At 41.8% G+C, this 18818-nt stretch overlaps 1 protein-coding gene across 1 annotated transcript in view; it reads right to left on the bottom strand.

Annotated features, from left to right (window-relative positions):
* Positions 1-227: 227 nt before the first annotated feature.
* Positions 228-18818, bottom strand: part of LOC124802441 — a 96044-nt gene continuing 77453 nt past the window's right edge. The window contains exon 6 of the mRNA XM_047263228.1: positions 228-675. Coding sequence (XP_047119184.1) covers positions 517-675 — 159 coding nt within the window. The 3' untranslated portion in view covers positions 228-516. The remainder of the gene's footprint in view (positions 676-18818) is intronic.

Below are 18818 nucleotides of genomic sequence, written 5' to 3'. Positions count from 1 at the left end.
TTGGATTATGTACATTTGGCTCTGACATGCTGAAATTAACATATTTCCTATTCATTAAAGCCCAGACGAATTACAAACGGAAATATTAATTTATTTTTGGAAATATCGCTGAAGTTCTCAAGAAACCAAAAGTAAGAATAATAAACATGTAAAACTATTTTACTTCAAGGGAAAATTTTAAAAAAAAGAAACACCGTGAAAATCAGTAACGGAAAAAATGAGCATAAAAGGAAATCATTTAAATGATTTATTCAGAGACAAGTGATATATACAGAAGGAGGAATAATCCATTGTACTGTATACATTTGCAGCGATGAGACAATACTGTACTGGAACGCTTAAGCTACAGTTACAATTACGTTATAGAGACTACCACTGTCCATCACAGCAGTTTCGGAAACCATTTTATCAGTATTTAGAATCAGCAAGTGTCATTGTGTCATTTGCAGTTGGAATCCATTGTTGTCTTTGTTCGTATAACAAACGGACGAACAACGGACGAAGTTCTCAGCTACACTAGGCGGAACTTCCTCCAGGCAACCCAGGCAGCGACGGCAGCCCCTGGAATAGGTTTGGAGCGCCCTGGAAGAGGTTGGGCGCCCCCTGGAAGAGGCTAGCGCCGGCCTGCATCATGGACACCAGATCCGACGCGGACGGCATCGGCATGCGCATCAACTGCAACACAACAGCCTACGATTAATCGTCACATACCAGAGAAATCAAAACAACTACAGCAACAGCACGTAAGTCTTAACGAAGAGAAATCTCCAGCCGTAATAGTCACTTCTTGCCTACACCCAAGGATTGTTATAGCACCATTACTGTCCACAGTGACCCGAGAGTAAGCAGCACCCTTAATTTAAGAGGGAAAAAAGAGAGAAGCTTTGAGGAGAAGAATGCATGACAAATTAATTATAAATGAAAACCACAAAATTGTGAATATTATATAGTATTAATTTATGTTACAGTGCAATCATCAGACTTTAACTGATTATCGTAGTAAGCGTTGATTCAGTATCCACGAACAATATTGAAAAATATATTACTCATCGAGAACGAGGTACAAACATGAGTAAAAGTCATCTTTTTGACGATGATGGTCAGCTGAAGTCTGATGATGGCCTTGTAAGCTGAAAGTCGATTAAGTTAATGGTGTAGGACATTCCAAAACTGTACTTTTTTATTTGTGATTATGAAGTTTTTCCACCAAGAAGGAAGAATTTGTTAACGTGTTTGTCGCATTGCCCATTTACAAAAACTCTTCACAATATGGTCATTTTGTATGCTGTAATGCAGAGAAATGCCACCCTTCTATCAACAGTATTCACTGATATCTCTGTACACTTCACTTCATTAACGCTATGGGTATCATCACTGTCAGTATTTTCATATTCTCCAATCATCCAGGTCTCTGGATATATAACGCTTCTTCAAGCTTTTGATAACAGAATCTGGTAATAGTGTCCACTATGAAGAGAGAATCCACTGACACATTAAGCTGATTGGTGGCTTTTTAACCTTACCACTTGGAATAGGTGTATGTTATTCTTCTAAATGTCAATCAGAATAGTACATTCGGCGACGGTCTTTAAAAATGGGCGTTTCGTCAGCGTTGTCGAGCTGGTTTAGAGGACGAGTGTGTTGTTGCCGCATTTGGATTACGTGCCTCTGGAAGATGACGAATTTTTCCGTAAAATCCGCCAGTATTTCTGCTACTGAAGTTCTTCATCGGATAGAAGCCTATTCTATGCATCTAGCAGCTGCAGCAACCGGTGTTCACACAGTATTCTGTGGCACAATTATTTATTCGAGTCAAAAGCAAATACAATACATGGTAATTAGCATTAAAAACAAAAGAGAGAAAGAATTGTTAATCGATGTTACCACTGCCCAAAATCTTTCAGCATCAAACGCGCTCGGAGTCACGAGCAAATATATTCTATGCAAGATGCACTGCTTAGCTGACAGACCAGTAGGTGTCCAATGGTGCCTTCTTCTCCGCAGTCTCACTTGGTTGTATCCACACGGAAGTGCCATTTCCAGAGATTACGCCTGGATCTTCGAGCTCCAGATCGAAGATGGCTGAGTGCCCTCCACACGATCCAACTCTGTTTTATGTTAAGGTGGAAGGGTTTCCAAAGAGGTGGGTCAGGTAGAGCTATTCTCAAGTCGAGAAATCCACAGTTGTTTCCTTGCTGCAGCAGCTGTTGTCTGCAACACTGAAGTGGTCTTGATGAAACTTCTTTTGGACTTCAACCTCGGAGCTGCTGGAATGTGTCCATGTAATGGATGGTTTTCTTGATAAGCCTGATTTGTTCTCTTTGTATTGGGGCACCAACTTCAAGACAAATATATAATGGCCCTATGCTTGTAAGCTGATACAGTTTTTTACCAGTGGCTTAGGGGCTAAACAACCTATAACAACCTTTCAATGAGTGCCTTGTCAATTTTGTGCTCGGGCAAATTTCTATCAAACTAGGCACGCACGCTCTGCAGCGCTGTGGCATGCTCCTAGTGCCGTCGTTCTCAGAGTTTGTGGTCGAGAGCCCCACGTATTACACGTGATATTGCGGAGGATGTTATTTCTGGCTTCCACCTTCATTCTCATATTCTCGAAGTGCTGCTTGTACGTCGGAGTACGATCCAGAGTGACTCCCAGCTAATTTTGATGGGCCGTATTTACTAATTGTATCCCTTGTCATGTCGTGTTAAGTTTGCAATTTGTCTGATTGTGCTTACGATGAAAAGCACATAGCTGCATATCAGGTGGCTTTGAGCGAAGTTGATTTTTGGAGTAATAGACACTCAACTCTCTCAATGTCTCCGACAGGTGGATTTCGACGTGTCCAAAAGATTACCATCGACTCGCTAATGCCAGATCATCGGCATAAGGAAAACTGCTTGTGTTTGCCGGAAGTGGTTGATCATTGGTATAGACGTTTAATTACAATGATGAAAGGACACTTCATTGTTGCAAGCCATTTCTTTGACAACTCCATCGCTTACGCCGAGACTGGAAATCCACATAGTTTTGTAGTAAACTTTGAGAATGTTTGGTGAATCTATAATATTTTGTTATTTCGTGGATTATCTGCGACAGTGCATGGTGACTGACAGTGTCAGAAGCAGCCGTCAGATCGATAAAACCTACTCCTGTAATTTTCCGGGTATAAAAGCCATTCTCAATTAATTGCATGAGATTGAGGACGTGAGATGTACAGCTTTTTTTCCTGGCCTGATACCTGCTTGTCCTTGAAATACTTAGAACTGGTTCTACGACATGAAAGAAACGATTGAGCAACATTCGCTCAAAAATTTTGATCAGATGGCACAACAAGGATACTGGCCTGAATCTTTCTGACTGAACTGACAATTTTCCAGGTTTTAAGATACAAATTGCACGAGATTTTCTTCAGTTTCTGGGAAAATTGCAGATCCTTATGCAGTTGTTGAAAAGTACCAAAATCCATTCTCTCGCTTCGTCACCGTATTGTTTCATCTGCGCCGGCCAGAGTGGCCGTGCGGTTCTAGGCGCTATAGTCTGGAACCGCGAGACCGCTACAGTCGCAGGTTCGAATTCTGCCTCGGTCATGGATGTGTGTGATGTCCTTAGGTTCTAAGTTCTAGGGGACTGATGACCTCACAAGTTGAGTCCCATAGTGCTCAGAGCCATTTGAACCTTTTTCTTCTTTTTTTTTTCATCTGCTCCATCTTGACGTCATCTGCCATTGCTGCTTTGCCAAGCTTACAACTGTTTGCGGCTGCATTTAGTTCTTGCATGAAAAAAGGATGATAAAGTTCACTAGGCTCCAGTTCCTCTCTCTACAGAGTTTTGTAATGTGACTTACGTATAGGATTGTCCGGTTTACCGTTATTTGCAAGCTGCCAGTAATCTGGTTAGCTATTATACATTTACATGTTTCTTTGTAGGTGTTGGGTCGCAGCTCAGACGCTTTAGAAGCCTCCGGGCTTTGTGGCTACCTTTGCTCTATCTATCTACATCAGTTTACACGAGACATCTTCCTTGTTTTTGAATATCGTTGTCAACAGATCTTCTCCGGCCTGCAAGATCTCTTCAGTCCAAAGATCATTATCGAAGAGATCAAGATAGTTTCCCAAACGCTCCTTTGCTTCTTTATGCATTGTTGTTTTCAACCTCGTGGGACTGAGATTGGGAGCAATCCTTTGCAACGTTTACGAACTCGTCGTACGATTCTGGAACTGGATTTATACTAAGAGTGCTCTCGTCCGCAACAGAGCAGAACTTCTCCCAGCCAGCTTTCTTAAAATTGTACCTCCTTCGAAAAGGAACTGTCTGAGGTCGGATTGTAGATTATATCTGGCACATAAAAGGACGGTGTTACATGCGGGGTTTGCGTGTCCTACTTATGTATTTGATAACGGAGATATTTGTTCGCTCGTGAAGATGAGATCTGGATTAGAACCGCGACTCAATCTTGTACTATTGAAAGATGCTGGAATTTTGGTATTATGTACTAGGCTGAGATCATATGAAACTGCCCACTTTGCCACAGGTTTTCAACTTTTGTCGGTATTAGAGTAGCCCCACATAATATTGTGGTTATCAAAGTCGCCAGCCACAAACTTGGTATGTTGATGCCAGAAGTTGCTAAGTGCCGCAAATCTAAATTTAATGCCGGAGGCTCATAGAGAGATGTTTCATAATAATTACTCAGCTGTAGTGTGGGAATTTCAGTATCGACCTTCAGTGATATTCCCATGAAGAGAATCTCAATGTGAGGCTTGACAAAGATGGCACTACAATATTATCGGTGAGGATGTTCAGTCACTAGGCTCATCCCTTTGATTTTGGGCGATGAAAGATTAAGTCACTGTGGGTTTTTCGAATTCATATTAAATCACAATTTTGTTCGTGCTACAGCTTAGTAATTCTTGATCATTTGGTGTAATATATTCAACATTCAATGAGGTGCTAGTCAGATTTGGCTCCCAAGAGCGCCGTTTTTTATTAATCATACTGAAGACTCAATTTCTTCCGAATTGCTGATCTTCAGTTCAGTACCTGAATATCTAAACCAGGGATACCACGTGCAGAAATCATCTTGTGTAGTAGGTTCAGAGTATTTGTAATTTCCAAAGCCGTTAACTACATCCTGTGTCTTAAGACCCCTTAGTTCCTTTGTAACTTGTACAAGATATTTTCCATCTTCTGAAATGTCCAACTTCCCTCGAGGAAATGGCAGTTTGAAGCTTCTTCTCCGATAACATACAACGCTGTACATTATATTTTTTGTCCACAACATACATTTTCACAGCCTCTTTACTGAATGTACTCTTTGTATAAAGATTTACTGTAAACACAACTCACGACCCGTCCATACAGCTTTATTTCCGCCAGTACCTCGTCTCGTACCTTAAACTGCCTGGAAGTTTCATTTCACTGCACACTCCCCCGCAAAGTGAAAAAATCTTCCGGTAATAACAGCAAGATTGAAATTTGCATCATAACTGCCCCGAATTCCAAAGTTTGTAGATAATTTTCTTGCGACGTTACTACTCATCGGTGAAAATTGAAATTTACATTCGGTTAAAATGTTTGCCTCTCCTGTCGTTTGGAATAACGAAACAGTGAGCATGGTAACAGCCAACACGGATTTGTCACCAGTCAAAGACGGTTGCATTGTCATCTCATGTACAATGCTTAATTTCCTAACTAATAGTGTTGCTCCGTTTAGAACTAACAAACAAACGCTACAGTTACAGAGTCTACGATATGAGATCTAGTAGGAGTGTACAAATAAGACGCACCCTAATTTTACGCGGCCAAATTTTGGGAAAAACATGATGCTAGCTTTCGAGCCACTACTGATTAAGTATAAATGACCTCCCAGATATCGTCGGAAGCTTCTTGAGTCTGTTCGTGGATGGTGCTGTTTTACATAAAAAGTAGCTTAGGGCACGCTACTTGGCTCGCGTAGATTTTAAAGTCTGCACTCATTCTTTTATTCGAATTTTTACACTATTCAAAAATTGCCACGTCTTTTAAACTTTTCACGCTAACTATGGCCATAGAAACATGGTCTTTTCCCACTGCACTTCTGACAAAAAAGCGCTTCTGGCAGCTGGAGTCGGAGTTCCTTGTTAATCCTGTCTTTTCAGTTCTTTTGGTCATATTTCCATAAAAACTTTCATCCATTACCACATGTTGTTTTAGAAGACAAGTACCAGTTTCTCTAGATTTTGCTGTAAATGTGTTTAAAAATGACGAAATATTTTCATAAAAATTTTCATTCCATATTTAACCCCCTTAGGGGTTGAATTTTCAAAAAACACTGAACGTATACTTCCTTTTATTTCCAACCGAAAATCCAGAGTCAAATTTTCAGAGCTTTATTGTCAAAAATACTTTAGTAATTAAATATCTCCATAAAAATTTCCATCCTCTATTCCACTCCCTTCTGGTCTGAATTCCCAAAAACACTGAAACGCGTTTTTTTTTTTTTTTTTTTTTTTTTTTTTTTTTTTTTTTTTTTTTTTTACTTCTAACCGAGAATTCAAATGCCAATTTTGATAGATGTAGCTTTAAAATTTCTGTAGTAGTACTTTAATAGTGATTTACTTACAAAATAAACTTTCACGTACTATTCCACCCTTTAGAAGTCGAATTTCCAAATTTACTGAAACATGTTTTTTTTTCTATTTCCGACCGAGAAACTAATACGAAGTTTCATAGTTCTAGCTTGAAAATTGCCTTAATAGCGCCATATTTTGAACAAACCTTTCATCTCCTACTTCACTTCCCTTAGGGACGCAGTTTCGAAGAATCCCTTACTAAACGATATTTTCAATATAAGGTGAACACCCTCCCCAGTTACCAAGTCTTTATTCTTAGCAGTTTGGGCTCGGCGGTGATGAGTCAGTGAATCAGTCAAGCTCTATTCCACCTCCTTATGGGTTGAATTTCCAAAACACTAAAACACGTATTTTTTTATTTCCAAGCGAGAAGCAAAATTCAAATTTTCGTAGATTTAGCTTTAAAAATACTTTCACTATGAAATATTTCCATAAAACGTTTCATCCCCTTAGGGACTGAGTTTCCAAATATACTGAACACGTATTATTTTTATGAAGTATCGGGACACCTGTTGAGGATCTGCTCTTGTTGTAGAGTTTGGCAGTTGGCCCTCAACACATTTTCACTCGTCGCCGCAGATTCCGCTCAAGTTCCGATGCTGCTGACAGCACAAGTCCCTTACCTTTCCTTTCCTTTCTCCGCTCTCTAAATTGAATTTATATATAGCATATTATTTAATTAGTAGCTGAGAAGTCAAATACCAAATTTCATAGACGTAGCTCTAAAAAAGCTATAGTAGTTCCTTAATAACAGTTTATTTTTAAAAAGTTTCACCTACTATTGGAGCTCATGAGGGTTAAATTTCTACAAAGGTTCTAGCTCCAAAATTTCCTTAATAGCGACATATCTTCAAAAAACCTTTCATCTCCTATTGTACCGTCTTAGGGATGGGATATGGGAAAATCTCTTCTTAAACGACGCTTTCAGTATAAGATGAACACCCTTTGTAAATTTCAGTTTTCTATCCTTAGTGGTTTAGGGTGGGAGAAGATGATTGAATGAGTGAGTGAGTCAGTCAGGACATTGCATTTTGTACGTATATAGAAATGTCACAGCATTAGATAATTGTAAAGAAGTACCGGGACAGCGCTGAGGATTGGTGGTTGGTGTAGAGTTTAGCAGTTGACCCTCAAAATAAGCAGATGTGATGTATTGCACATAACTGCACGGTAAGACAAGTTATTTTTGATTACAGGGTTGCCAAAAAATCACTGCAAGCAGTGACATGCATTGAATATCTGGAAATATGTGTAAGGAGCGATTTTGAGTGTAACGACCACATGAAAAGAATCGTGGAAAAGGCAGATGTCAGACTGAGATTCATTTTAAGACTCGACTGAGAGTGTAGGCCACCCATGAAGCGTATAGCTTACAAAACTCTCTCACGTCCTATCCTTATCACTCGTCGGTCTGGGACGCTGACCAGATGGGACTGATGGAGGAAACACAGAAGGTCTAAACGAGATCAGTGCATTTCGTCTCAGGTTCGTTTAGTTTGCGCGAAAGCGTCACGAACATGCTCAGCCAACACCGGTGGCAGACGTCAGAAGAGAGACGTTGTGCATCCCGCTGCGGTTCACATTTAAAATTCCAAGAAGGTTCAACCAACATACACTGAGATGACAAAAGTCACGCAATAGCGGTATGGAAATATGCAGATAGTGGTATAACGCCTTCACAAGGTGTAAAAGAGTAGTGGGTTTGCAGAGCTGTCATTTGTACTCAGGTGATTCACATGAAAAGCTTTCCGACGTGATTATATCCGCACGACGGGAATGAACAATCTTTGAACGCGGCATGGTAGTTGGAGCTAGACGCATGGGACATCTTAATTCGGAAATCAAAAGGAAATTCAGTACTCGGAGATCCGTAGTTTCAAGAGTGTGCCGAGAGTACCACATTTCAGGCACTACCTCCCACCACAGACAATGCAGTGGCCGACGGCCTTCACTTAACGACCGACAGCAGCGGCGTTTGTGTAGAGTTGTCAGTGTTAACAGGCAAACAACACTGCGTGAGGTAAAAGCAGAAATCAATGTGGAACGTAAGACGAACGTATCTGTTAGGAAAATGCGGCACGGTGCACCGTGGCAGGTGAAGACCGGCGCGAGTGCCTTTGCAAACAGCATTATATCACCTGTAGCGCCTCTATGGTGCTCGTGACCATAGACGACTGGAAAACAGTGTCCTCGTCAGGTGAGTCCCGGTTTCGGTTGGTAAAAGTTGATGGTAGGATTCGAGTGCGACTCAGAGGCCCTCCCTCCCCTCCCCTCCCCTCCCCTCCCGAAGCCCATGACCTAGGGTATCAACAAGGCACTGTTAAAGCTGGTGGTGGCTCAATAATTGTGTGGGTTGGGGTTAGGTTATTTGGGGGAAGAGACCAAACAGCGAGGTCATCGGTCTCATTGGGTTAGGTACGGATGGGGAAGGAAGTCGGCCGTGCCCTTCCAAAGGAACCATCCTGGCATTTGCCTCGAGCGATTTAGGGAAATCACGTAAAACCTAAATCAGGATAGCCGAACGCGGGATTGAACCGTCGTCCTCCCGAACGCGAGTCCAGTGTGCTAACCACTGCGCCACCTCGCTCGGTAATAATTGTGTGGGCTGCTGTGGTCCTCTGTTCCAATTGAACCGATCGTTGACTGGAAATAGTAATGTTCGGCTATTTGGAAACAACATGCAGCCATTCATGGACTTCTTGTTCGCGAACAACAATGGAATTTTTAAGGTTGACAATGCGCCATACCACCGGGTCACAGTTGTTCGCGATTGTATTGGACAACATTCTGGACAATTCGAGACTGATTTGGCCTCCCAGATTGCCCGACATGAATTTCCATCGAACATTATCGAGAGGTTACTTCCTACAAAAAATCCTGCACCGGCAACACTGTAGCAATTACGGACAGCTACAGACGCAGCATGGCTCAATATTTCTGCAGGGGATTTCCAACGTCTTATTGAGTCAATGCCACGTCGAGTTGTTGCGTTACGCTGGGCAAAAGTAGGCTTATCGGCAATCGCTCTTCAGGCGCACTGTACGGAACCTGAAAAGGAAAGGGAGGAAGTGATAGTGGTACACAAAGTACCTTCCGCTACACATCACACGGTAGTTTGCGGAGTATAGTGTCCTTTTTCCGAAATTTGAGTCCAGTTTCTGCAGCTTCAGATCATAAGCAATAAAACAGAACATTCTGTCAAAATCATGTAACAGATACGATGCTTCTATTTCATTCTACAGTATTGACACAAGAGTTTGAAGCGCTTTGATTGATGCTTTGATAGATGCTTGCGCTTGAGACGGACGGCTTAGAACAAACTATTAGTAATATACCAGAATGAAATTTTCACTCTGCAGCGGAATGTGTGCTGATATGAAACTTTCTGGCCGCTTAAGACTGTGTGCCGGACCGAGACTCGAACTCGGGACCTAATACAGCAATATAAACTAAAAGCCCATCAGACTTCTATTCGAAATATGCAAACATTCGTTCAAAGTATGGTCAAAAAACTGGATATTTCTGAGGTAAGTGAACGAGAGAATTTCTTAATTAATGCATCACTATAGACTACCTGCAAATTGTCAACGAAAAGTCGTCACTAACAGATGATATGAAACAAGGCATTCTTTCGATATTCCACGTTAATATACTGTAGAATACTACGTTAGTATACTGTAGAACTTAAAATGACTTCTTGGTTAAGACAAATGGAAATAGTAGGACAGATTTTTACACACACACACACACACGCACAAACATATATATATATAAATCACATGTGTGTGTGTGTGTGTAAGTGTGTGTGTGTGTGTGTGTGTGTGTGTGTGTAAAAATCAGTCCTACTATTTCCATTTGTCTTAACCAAGAAGTCAGCCAAAAAGACTCCAAACCGACATTATTCTCACCAGCACTAAAGGAAATTTTGAGATCCACAAACTGCGAGAAAGAAGGAGAACGTGTTAATGTGACACATTTGCACTACTTCCCTCTTGGTAACGATACTGTACTTTCTGTATGTACAATGTGGTCACAATTATACTTTCGATAGCTGTGAGGGCCTGTGGGACAATGAGACTTCTTGGAAACATTTACAAGACATACGGAAGCGAAATAACGAATAAACCGTTGAAAGAAAGGCATTTTAATTTCCAGATGAGTATGTAAAATTTGTTAATTGCCTACCATCTTTAAATTCGAGGCTACAGACTTTGCTCAATGTAAAGACCATCTGCATTCACAACAGCCTGGAAGTTTGTACGAATACCATTTCACAACAGTTTGCAGCACTTTTCCAACGGTGGATCATGGAATTTTCAGCTGTATTGACACAGCTTCTGCAGTGCATGAAGATCGCACACTGCGCCCAGCATTCCCAGTCATGGAAACGGTAACTGCTTCAACAGTTTGTGGGGAAATTAGCAGTCGTCCTCTCCTAGGAGCAATTCCAAAATCATCAGTTAATTCAAACTTTGGAATCGTGTTCTTCAACCTCAGTGCGGAAAGAAGATATCTTTGTATTCCTTTAACCGTTCCAGACACACTGGTTACAAATGTGTACATTTACGTTTAGAGTCTATTAGCTGTAACAGAAATCTTTTTCCTCAATGGAAAGCTTACGTACACATCTGCGAATGTTCAGTCTTTTCAACATGCACAAGTGCTGCCACCTGTTGAGCATCACTGTGAAAATATCAACAAATGAACGTAGCAGTGAGCAGCAACTTGTGACCACCAGAATTCACGGAAGTTGTTAGTTAGTTATACTCCAATATATAATTGAATACCATTTTTTACGTGGTAACTATGGAATTATCAATGTATTTATTACAATAATGAATCATTTTAGCCCATAAAAGAAGCCAAGTGTACAAAACGCATATTGGAAACGGGTAGATATATTTGTATAGATCTTGCATCTAAATTCATTGAAAGATCACCTAAGAGCATTAGAAAATAAAGAAAAATTTTCCTTTCTGCAGACAAAAATCAGATCTGAAAGGGTTTATGCGTCGATATTCGCGAAGAGCAACAGCACCGCTGCTGTTGTTTTGGTAAAACAGCTTTACGATTAAAGCCCTGCTCATCTTGTTCACACCCATGTTGACTGCAAATGTAACGCACACTGATGTTTGTGTTTCAACACTTTTACGTTGCCGTACCAGTACCGGCACCTAACGGTAAGTGATGACACTAACACCAGTAACAACGAAAATCCTGAAACGCAGAGTCTGAACTTTCCGCCTACATTGGCTCAAATATGCTTAAAAACTGACGTAAAAACGTAATAATGGAAGTATATTAGCAATAATGGAAGTATGATGAGGTTTTATTGTTATTATTATTTACTGCAGCTGAATACGACGAGCGGCAAAAGGGTCGAATAGGACGGTGAAAGGGACTTGGAGGGCTTTCCTTAAATCAAATTGTGTTTCTAAAAAGGAAATTTTATAACCAGTGTGTATTACGAGTTTTGATTAATGGGGAGTGAGACAAAGGTGTTTATTCAAAATCTTTGAGTTGCTCGCCAATTAATGGGTAGATGCATGTTGGGATTTACTAGTAGGGAAGAGAAGACGGGTAAATGAACTAGGCAATGGAACGGTGTAGAAGATTTAGCGATGATGTAACAAAAATACGGATGATGGATGATCCAGTGAACTTCTCTGATGGAATCGAAGAGATAAGGAAACGTCCAGACAACGTCCTAATGTAAGATGGGTGGATGACATTTGGAAACGTACGGGACAACATACGGACCTACGCTGAAAACCATAATGCACTGAAAAGTCTAGAAGAGTGGGTATCGAGTGGCTGCCTCTGAAGATTGCTTTCGAGAGTCGTAATAATATATGAGTAGCAGTTTACAGGTAAGACAACTGAATAAATAGGTAATATGAGAGGTTCAGTTCAGTTATTTCTACGTTCTGGCACAATTTTCGATGCACAGGATAGTGACTGTAGCTATTGTTAATAACGGTGATGCAGACCAATCATTGGGTATTATTAGTAATTCGACAAGCACTATATGAACCCCAGCCTCTTTCTTTAGGTAATGCCACATATAGTAGGTCATGATAAGAAAAATAATGAGTGATACCATTGGATATTGCACTGCGTGACAAAAAAGTGAAGCGACAAGACGGAGACGGTAAAACAAAATGAAACCTCATAGGTTGAGAGGCTGTGTGACGTTATTTCAATGATAACAAACTATGACGTTGCACCCCCTCTGACCTGGATACATGCACATATTGATTCGGTTGGAAATGGTGCCTAAAGCCGTTTATCGGGGTTATTGGGATCTTGCTGGCCACTGGAGCACCTCAACATCATACAGTCCTCTCATAGGGACACGTACCATGTTGGACGAGCATCGTCAATGGCACCACGATACTATTGCATTAGAAGTAACACTTTGGGTCTCACGACAGTGGCCGGCCGTGGTGGCCGAGCGGTTCTAGGCGCTTCAGTCCGGAACCGCGCGACTGCTATGGTCGCAGGTTCGAATCCTGCCTCGGGCATGGATGTGTGTGATGTCTTTAGGTTAGTTAGGTTTAAGTAGTCCTAAGTACTAGGGGACTGATGACCTCAAATGTTAAGTCCCATAGTGCTCAGATCCATTTGAACCATCAGGACAGTGACGTATCGTTGTGCCGTCAGAATTACCTTAATTACTGCCAGCCACGGCCTGAAAACATACCCGATGGCTTCCCAAACGATGACACTAGGAGCAACGCGGTCTGTGTCTCTCCAAAACATCAGAGGAATGGGACCCCTCCCCTGGTCGCGCTGTGTTCGCCGATAATGGTCATGCGCGGAAGTGCAGAACCGAACCGTGATTCATCGCTAAACACAATGCAACGACATTCATCACCAGTCCATGCTCCCTGGTCATAAGCTCCACTCCAAACGAAGCCGATTGCATTGTGGTATTGTTTGACAGCCTACCCACGAGACGGTAATTCCCTAGTCCGGCTGCTGATTGTTTCCCGCCAATGGCGCGGAGTGACACAGAAAGCTGCAGGGAGTCCGTGACGTGTTCTCGGATGGTGGGCGCAGATGTGAAGAGGCTACAGTGTGCTTACTGCACAACAGAGCGACCCTTCCTTACGTTGGTCAGACATAGTCGACGGGAACTTTGACGACAAGTATGCCTGCCCCCACGTTCCCATGCAGTTCACTATTGCGCCAGTCTCACTTGCGAATCCCCCACACATCTGGATATTGGACGATTCGACTATCCAACAAAATGGAAGCACACAATGAGGCCGCTTTTACTGTCAGGTGCTGATAACGCCGTCATATACTACGAGGGTAATCTCAAAAGTAAGGTATCCTATTTTTTTTATAAGTACAGAACTCTGTGTGGCAGTTCGTCACATTGTTATGAAGAGTGATTCACGCGTTGTGTGTAAACATACAAACGCCGCGCTGAGGCGCCCAGTCTTGGCTTGGTAGCCGTTGAGAATGGAGCTCCCGTTGGATGTTACCGCCAAGTGCGAATTGCGAGTAGTTATTCAGTTTTTGAACGCAAAGACACTGACCAATTGAAATCCGTCGCCAATTGACCGGAAGTGTATGGTGAGTCGTGATGGAAGTCAAAACTGTTCGAAGTGGTACGAGAGTTTGCAGCTGGCCGGACCGAAATTCACGACGAACAAAGGAGCGGGAGACCGTCAATTTCTGAGGAGACAGTGTTGAAGGTTGAGTAAAATCATGCTTGAAGATCGACGGATCACCCTGGATGATCTCTGCATGTTGGTTCCTGAGGTTTCCCGAAGCACCGCTCACAGAATTTTAACGGAAACATTGAACCAGGAAGGTATGGGCAAGATTGGTGCCACGCATGCTGACTGAGGACCACATGCGGCAACGAGTTGATGCTTCCCGCGCATTTCTTCACCGCCTTGCAGCCGAACGGGAGAACTTCCTGGACTCAATTGTCACGGGTGACGAAACCTGGGTATACCACTTACACCTGAGACCAAGCAACAATCACGCCAGTTCAAAATGGCTCTGAGCACTATGGGACTTAACTTCTAAGGTCATCAGTCCCCTAGAACTTAGAACTACTTAAACCTAACTAACCTAAGGACAGCACACACATCCATGCCCGAGGCAGGATTCGAACCTGCGACCGTAGCGGTCGCGCGGTTCCAGACTGTAGCGCCTAGAGCCGCTCGTCCACTCCGACCGGCAATCACGCCAGTTCTTAACTTTCTGAACAGCATGGCCGCGAGCTGGTATGACATGGACATACAAAATTGCCACAGCGTCTCTAGAAATGCATCGACAGAAATACTGATTATGTCAAAAAGTGGCAAAACGTTCAAGCTGTAAACTGATGTAAACCATTGTAGAAATAAACAAATCTATGTACCTACATAAAATAGGAGACCTTACTTTTGGGATTACCCTCGTAGTTCGCTGCATCTCTTTGTCCTTCACAGTGATCACTCAACATCTGACATTGTTCATAACTCTTATATACCCTAACCCAGGCCTAGTACCTACACTAAACATGAGCAGTACCAATGCACTCTGGTGCCCGTTCTACCTGTTACAGGAATTGCAACTCTGATTATTTACATACCTTCTGATGGTGTTTACGTGCACGAACTTACACTGATATCCAGCCATACCTTATCAGTGCTTAAAGTTTTTTGTCAGTCAGTGTGTTGTTAAATGTCAGATGTGCACCCTCACAAATGTTCTCAACTTATTCCTCATACCGCCAAATCTGAAGATGGGGGCCAAGTTCCCGACGCAGTATTAACGCAATGTTCGCGCTACCTTCATCGTAAGTTGTGAGAGTGGTTATTTAATCCGTATTTCATATATCTTATCCTAGAGGAGCATATTTACAATAAACTCGATAAAACGTATTTCTATTGCTGTAATCTTAATGATACACTTTTTCATTACAGTATATTAGCATAATTAGCGGGCGTTCTGTGTAAAGAGAAAAACTGTATCTTTCTCTCTCTGTTTGTCCGGTTTCCTTATGAGAAGGAACGAAAGCTATTAATTGATAAAAGAAAATTACGTTTACCAGCTCATTTCCAAGAAAAGAAAAGATTCTTAGATATGGAGTCTCTCTAGCAGTGACAGTGGTCCAGGGAACTTACGAAATTCCTAACCGATGTGTAATTTTAGCGTTGTACAGCGGTGAAAGATAATTGGAAGATTACTTTCTGGCGTATTTTAGCTGTATTTATGAGTATGCGCCACTCGGAAAGTGAACATTTAGCGGATAATACTCGCTCTGTCTTGAATGTGGCAGCAAGGAGAGTAAGAGTAAATATAGCACTACTTACTAATCAAAATTAAAGTATCTGCAGATAAATAGGAGTATACACCGCTGCATTACATCATAGACATTTTTAGGAATGATTTCATCACTAATTTTTTTAAAGCTACGCGGTTTATTTTACTATGCTAGAATGACACCTTTCCAAATCAACAAAAGCAAAATTTAAGAGGGTCAGATGAAATCGAACAATGCAGTTCCTAATTAGTTGTTAATTGCAGTATGCATAAGATGAAAAACGGGAATCCTCATACCTAAATTAAGGAAGAGAAATATAAAAGCAATTTTTAAAGTTTATATGTATAACACAAGTTTTTGGTAAAGTTCAAGCATGCCTAAGAACAAAAGAGGGAGATATTAACTGAGAATGGAATGACACGTTGTTGTAAGCAATTCCTCACGTCATTCAAACTGTACATTGAGCGAACTGTAAACGAAACTAAGAAGAAATTTGAAAAAAAATGAAATAATCTTCTGGCAGAAGAAATAAAAACTTTAAAGAGTAACGTTTAACTCTGTCAGAGACAGCAAATCACCTGGAAGATCAGTTGATAGAATTGAACAGTGGCTTAGAAAAAGGTTACAGGGTGAACGTTAACAACAGTGTAATAAAAAGAGAGGAAAGGAAGGGATTAAATGATGGGGATTAGAGAGCTAGACGTTGAAAGTAGCAGATTAGTTTTGATATAGAGGCAGAAAAGTATCTAATGTTGACAGAATATAAAATATAGACTGGTAATACGAAGAAAAATGTTTTTGAAAAAGAGGAATATGTTAACATCTGACACAGGCTAACCGATAATAACAGTGAAGCGCACAGAGGAGTTTGTCGGATGTCAATGTAACTTAGAACACGTTAACGTCATCGTCCACTACGTAAGTGATTATAAGTGCAATTCTCTGCGACTGGCACACCAGCCACCAGAATGCATTAGTGTTGTGCGTGCTTAGCGTTGTTACCAGGCCTGGTAGGAAATATAGGGGTTGGCCAAAAATATAGAAACACCGCCAGAAAAGGATGTTTGACCATAAATTCAGATGCTAGACAAGTCTGCAGACTGTGCTGGTGTCTTTGACCAAGAACGGCGCCTGTGCCGTGTCCTCAATACGTCGCGGTCAGAAGAGTGCTCTGTGTATTTGTGAGTGCATATGTCGGAGCTACGTGAATCCAAACTTGGGCAACGTGGTGTTCGTATGGTGCGTGCTTCCGTAACCGAGAGAGCCACAGTGGTTGGTGTTTCGAGAGGCACCTATACCGCATACAGGGAAAGCGGAAAAACATGATCCTGTAAGTCAAAACGCAGACGAAACTGTGTGTTGAGCGATCGTGACAGACGATCATTGAAAAGGACAACAGCTGAAAAAGTCATTTCAGAACTGAACGTCGCACTCACAATCTCAGTCAGCAAGAAAATAACACGAAGGGAGCTCCATAAGCAGGGAACTGCAGTGCGACCTGGAATTCTAATAAAAAATTCTGAGTAGGTGCAGCTCATGGTACAATGTTTGTTCCGTAATGATGACGCTGTGTTCCATGCCGACAGGAGCCCTGTTCAAACAGATTCACCGTTCAGGAAGGATTTTGTGAGCGCGACGAATAATTGTGGCAGCTCCCATGGCCACCACCGTTACCGCAGCTCAGTATTATTCAGCCTTTGTGGTCTACTTTAGAGAGAAGGGTGCGTGATTGCTGTCCTCGTCCATCATCGTTACCTAAACCTGTCGCTATTTTACAGGACTCATGGTATAACGTGCTGTTGAAAACCATGTAGGAGCTGTATTTATCCATCCCGAGACGACTGGTAGCTGCTTTCAACGACAACGGGTTTCCTCTACATCCACATCTACATCCATACTCCGCAAGCCACCTGACGGTGTGTGGTGGAGTGTACCTTGAGTACCTCTATCGGTTCTCCCTTCTATTCCAGTCTCGTATTGTTCGTGGAAAGAAGGATTGTCGGAATGCCTCTGTGTGGGCTCTAATCTCTCTGATTTTATCCTCATGGTTTCTTCGCCAGATACACGTAGGAGGGAGCTATATACTGCTTGACTCCTCGGTGAAGGTATGTTCTCGAAACTTCAACAAAAGCCCGTACCGAGATACTGAGCGTCTCTCCTGCAGAGTCTTCCACTGGAGTTTATCTACCATCTCCGTAACGCTTTCACGATTACTAAATGGTCCTGTAACGAAGCGCGCTGCTCTCCGTTGGATCTTCTCTATCTCTTCTATCAACCCTATCTGGTACGGATCCCACACTGCCGAGCAGTATTCAAGCAGTGGGCGAACAAGTGTACTGTAAACTACTTCCTTTGTTTGCGGACTGCATTTCCTTAGGATTCTTCCAATAAATCTCAGTCAGGCATCTGCTTTACCGAAGACTAATTTTATATTGTGATTCTATTTTAAATCACTCCTAATGCGTACTACCAGGTAATTTATGGAATTAAGTGCTTCCAGTTGCTGACCTGTTACATTGTAGCTAAATGATAAAGGATCTTTTTTTCTATGTATTCGCAGTACATTACACTTGTCTACATTGAGGTTCAATTGCCAATTCCTGCGCCATGCGTCAATTCGTTGCAAATCCTCCTGCATTTCAGTACAATTTTCCATTGTTACAACCTCTCGATATACTACAATACCACCCGCAAAAAGCGTCGGTGAACTTCCGATGTTATCCACAAGGTCATTTATGTATATTGAGAACAGCAACGGTCTTACGGCTTTCCCCTGTGGAACACCTGAAATTACTCTTACTTCGGAAGACTTCTCTCCATTGAGAATGACATGCTGCGTTCTGTTATCTAGGAACTCTTAAATCCAATCACACAATTGGTCTGATAGTCCACATGCTCTTACTTTGTTCATTAAACGACTGTGGGGAACTGT

Source organism: Schistocerca piceifrons, chromosome 1 (assembly GCF_021461385.2).
Source record: "Schistocerca piceifrons isolate TAMUIC-IGC-003096 chromosome 1, iqSchPice1.1, whole genome shotgun sequence".
Taxonomy (NCBI): Eukaryota; Metazoa; Arthropoda; class Insecta; order Orthoptera; family Acrididae; genus Schistocerca; species Schistocerca piceifrons.
This window is presented reverse-complemented; position numbering and strand designations above follow the sequence as displayed.